The 4,496-nt window shown below is 37.4% G+C and overlaps 1 protein-coding gene across 1 annotated transcript; it reads left to right on the forward strand.

The window, feature by feature from the left end:
* The first annotated feature begins 2,573 nt into the window (after positions 1 to 2,573).
* Positions 2,574 to 4,242, forward strand: LOC108271721 (urocortin-3). The gene is made up of 2 exons (XM_017479435.3): positions 2,574 to 2,827; positions 3,368 to 4,242. Exon 2 carries the CDS (start codon positions 3,394 to 3,396, stop codon positions 3,766 to 3,768), a length of 375 nt encoding a protein of 124 aa, XP_017334924.1. The 5' UTR covers positions 2,574 to 2,827; positions 3,368 to 3,393; the 3' UTR covers positions 3,769 to 4,242.
* The last annotated feature ends 254 nt before the right edge of the window (positions 4,243 to 4,496 follow it).

Raw genomic sequence — 4,496 nt, forward strand, 5'->3', positions numbered from 1 at the left:
TCAGTTTCTGATTGGAGCTTTAAATATTACTCACCATTACAAGCATGAGGGTAATGACATTGGCATGTCTGTGGTATTGCAACCTTTGGGTTGTACTGTGTGTGTTCCTTGAATGTAGTATTCCCAGAGGGTATAAATGTCTTTAGAGTTAGTAAAAACACACAAGAAGAAGAAGAACAAAAAGAAAATAGTGGACATTTCATTAGTAAGATGAAGATATTCTTTTGATGTCTATTACTGGAGGAGAAGGAAGATAGCCTTTCCTAATTTAGACTTTGCTAAGTTCCCACAACAGGCTTCCTGTAGTTGCTCACATCAGATTTAAAACCAAAAACAGACAAACGTCCAACAAATGTGGGGAAAAAAATGACATCACATGAAAACATCTTGAATATATTCAAATTTATCTAGTATTTCCCATTATAAGGTTACAATAAATCAAATATCAGATTATTAAACATATATAATGTATATCTTATTCTATAGATTTAGCTTCTTTCTAGAAATAAATGCTCATTTGCAAAATTATGTGCCAACAGAACAAGAATATTTCAAACTTGAAATTAGTAACCATGGTTAGAATTAGGCTTAATCTTTTATTTGGTTTATTGTAATCTTATAATAGGAAATACTAGCTACATTTTGCTGTCTTTGCACTTACTAACATCGTTTTCAGTGTTTTTGTTTGCATCCCTCAAGGTACAAGGAAGACATGCATCAAGACTCTTCTCTGTCCTGGCACCCAGGTGGTGGAATGAACTTCCGATAACAGTATGAACATCTTCAAACAAAGACTAAAGAACCAGCTCTTTACATGTATTATCATGTCTTTGTCTTAGCGTGTTTCCTTTCATGTTATACTAATCTCCTCCTATAGGGTTTTAGCTCAGTGATATGTTGAACCAATTAACTAGCATAAGGATGTGTTTTTGATGGAGACTACAAAGGATTTCTGTAAGTCACTCTGTTTAATTGCGTCTGCTAAACGATGTAAATGTAAATGTCTTCATTGAGAATCTTCTTAAAGCATGGCAAGTGTGTGACAGACCCATGTTCAGTTTCTTCCAAAAGAAGCACATTCACAATCTTTTTTTTTTTTTATCAGCAAATGTCATCTTTGTTTTCTGGAAAAGATTCAGCAGGTCCTCACTGATACAGAAAGCATTCTAAATCTTTATATGTACTGGTATAGTTCTCAAAACTTTCACATCTGTATTCATAGTCGAATGAAAACCAGAAGTGGGCATGGTCTATACCAGAAGTTGTTTGTTTGTTTGGTGTTTAAATTAATTTTAGCCCCATCACTATTCTCTGGCTTATATGTAAAGCTCAACATTACAGTAAAAATCTTGCACTCACGTGACTTTTTTTGCTTCATCTTGTGGGATCACAGTCCCAATGCACACACCTAGTCTGAAGCTTTCTCAAAAAAAACAAAAAAAAAACAAGAATACTCTGACTATTGTTTGTGTATGTATTTATACTCCTTTAGGATGCATTGTCTGTTTAAATATATTCATACTCAGTTACATCCCTAACCCACATGTAAGTACTCCATATCTATATATCTTCAGCATCTACAGTTATGAAGACAGCACTGTGGTTAAAGACTTGTGGCATGTTATGACAATAGCTAGAACATTAAAACCCCAGAGGTCCTTACAGTGCCTTGTTTGTTCAGACAAAGAAAATCGTCCATCCTTTTTTTTTTCAAGCCTCAAATCCTGCTTTGAGGTTCACCAGAGATTTCAGTGTGATCTCATAGAGGTTTGAAAAAGCTTTTAGAGTCATCTCACAAAATTTAGAGCGTCATTATTGCCAGCAGTGCAACAGTGAAACCATCTCAGCAGAACAGCGGTGATGGCAGCAGTGTGTAATTGGGAAGCCTCTCAACAGGTCCAAGAACTGAGGGGGAAAGGAAATAGAAAGTGTCTGTACTTGGTTTTAGTCTGATGTCTAATTTGAGATTAGAGAGGAAAAAAATCAAACACACTAATGCTTTTGAGAGGCAAAGCCTCATCCTTTCCAACTGACGTCAGTACCTTTTTTTTCTGTTTTTTTTTTTTTTACAGCGAATAGTCACATGCTGCATTTACTAAGAGCTAAAGACTGATAGACAACTTCAAAAAAAAAAAAGGTTCAATGCTTACTGATATAATACTAATTATCCCGAGCCATTTAGCAAGTATCAGATGATGCCACTCTTTTTCTTTCAATGTTTCAAAAACAGCCTATGAATAAGCCTGCTCAGAGAAGGAGACGTCAGTAGATATTTATGTACTAAGAGGACGCTGCAGGTTCGGGTAACTGCACTCTACAGGGTGCTGCTTAAGCAAGAAGAGAGGAGGCCAACTTGTCCCTTTTATTAAATGCACCCAAGAAACAATACAGGATATCTCTAATCACTGATATGTATTTTTAGACAAACAATGAGATAGAGATGAGGGAGGGGGAAATGAAAAGAGGGTAAGGAGCATAAAGAGGAAAGATAGAACAGATAAACAAAGTGGGGGGGGGGGGTGAAGAAATGGGTGATGCAGTGATGAACGGAAAGACGTAGGCAGAAAGAGAGAGAATAAGGGTGGGAGAGGGGGTGACTGGCAAAGGGAGAAGAACTCCACATGAAGATTTGTCATTTTGTGGTAGAGGTCTGGCTTTAGCGAGCTGTTCAGAGAAGCAGAAGAAGGTGACCAGCACTGAAAGAAAGCTTAGGAAAAGAAGAGTGAAGTAAAGGTGGTAGAAGTGAGAGAAACAGTCCCTATATAACTTCATACAAAAAAAAAAAAAACAGAAAGGCAAAAGTTTACAACGCACTGCAACAATTCAGGTAAGACACTGGGTAAGTAGATAATGGAGCTACTGGGGCAATGATCTGTGTAGTTATTTATCACCTCTGCAACAGCTTTTTTCATGTAAATCTTGCTTAAGAAAGTTCATCCTTGATGTAAACTCAGACACAGTAAATTGGTCATTTTTTAAAATACCTCAAATGAAGTGAATTCATATGCTTACTTCAGTTAGGAAGAAATACTACATGGCACCTACTGAGGTGAAGATTCAGGAGGTCTTTATTTGAGTAGATGGCAGGTAGATCTTAAGTGTTTATATATATATATATATATACATATATATATATATATATATATATATATATATATATATATATGCTGATCATCATCTGAGTTAACATGCCACATATGATATAGACCGTCATATCTGTTGTATACAGTACTAAATGGAAATAAAGTCATTTGCACGTTCTAGTCATTCTGAATATCTACGTTCAATGTTTTTTTTTTCCTCTCATGCTGTGTTCTATTGTTCATCTCCTCTGACTCACCATGTTCCTCTCTTCCCACCATTAAAGGTGTGTGTGGTTTGGCTCTGGTGACCATGCGTACAACATTGATGGGTTTCTATCTGCTGCTCCTGCTCCTTCTGCCCTACACTTCTCTCAGTCAGAGACAGAGCTACAACGCAGTAACAGATGAGAACGACGAGGAGCGCGATAAGATGTTTGTTGATGTCCTGAGTCGCTTTGGAATTGAAAGCACTCAACTCTCACCAAAACAGCGCCTTGAGCCACGGGGAGTGCGCACCACGAGTCCTATGTCATCAAACCCTAAACGAGCAATGCAGGGCTCACGTTTTGCGCTCTCCCTTGATGTACCCACTACCATTTTAAGTGTCCTGATAGACATGGCCAAAGAGCATGACATGCGGGCCAAGGCTGCAGCCAACGCCGCGCTCATGGCACGCATTGGTTAAAGGAAATAGACAAATAGATGTTGTACTTGTGGACTTGACTCACAGACTAGCAGCAAAGCAAGAGATATGAAGTAACCAGGTGATATGTTATAAAACGAACTGTACTGAACCTGCACCTGGCAACTTTGTGGAAACTTAAATGAAAAAGAAAAAAAAAAGAAACTCTAGAAACGTGTTTGTCTAATCAGCCAAGTCAGAACAGTGTGTTTGTCTGAATAGTGTAACAGCCAAAGAGAGGACACCAGCAGAATAAAAATGGAGGCAGGCTATTTAGATCTCTTTGTTTGTTATGTGTATACTTGTATAATAAATTGTGCTAATTTGGCTCTGTTTGTGTCTACTTGTTGTTATGTTGCTCATGTAGCTCATGTCATACTCATGGAATTAATTACAGAGATGATGCATGGAGAAGATTGAATTGTTGAGATGGGTGGTGATGTGTGACAGATAAGAGAACAATGGAGGAACGGATATTGTCTCCACAGTGCAATGACATGTTGTAGTACTGTGTGAAAGATCACATTTCAATAACTAAACTCATAAATATGAAGGTCCACAAACTGCATGGAATAAAGCGTGATTCAGCAATAATAAACGTGTTTTGGGATATTATATCAAAAATGAAAATTAAGTTGTTCTCAAAGCAAGTATCTATATTTCAATCAGAGGCTAATATTAATCATCTGCAACATGGCAATTAGAGGGACATCTGTGTACAGCACAGGATC

This window comes from Ictalurus punctatus, chromosome 11, assembly GCF_001660625.3.
Source record: "Ictalurus punctatus breed USDA103 chromosome 11, Coco_2.0, whole genome shotgun sequence".
NCBI lineage: Eukaryota > Metazoa > Chordata > Actinopteri > Siluriformes > Ictaluridae > Ictalurus > Ictalurus punctatus.

Bases quoted from the DNA above. Each gene is read 5' to 3' on its own strand.
- LOC108271721 (XM_017479435.3), top strand. From the start codon at position 3,394: ATGCGTACAACATTGATGGGTTTCTATCTGCTGCTCCTGCTCCTTCTG.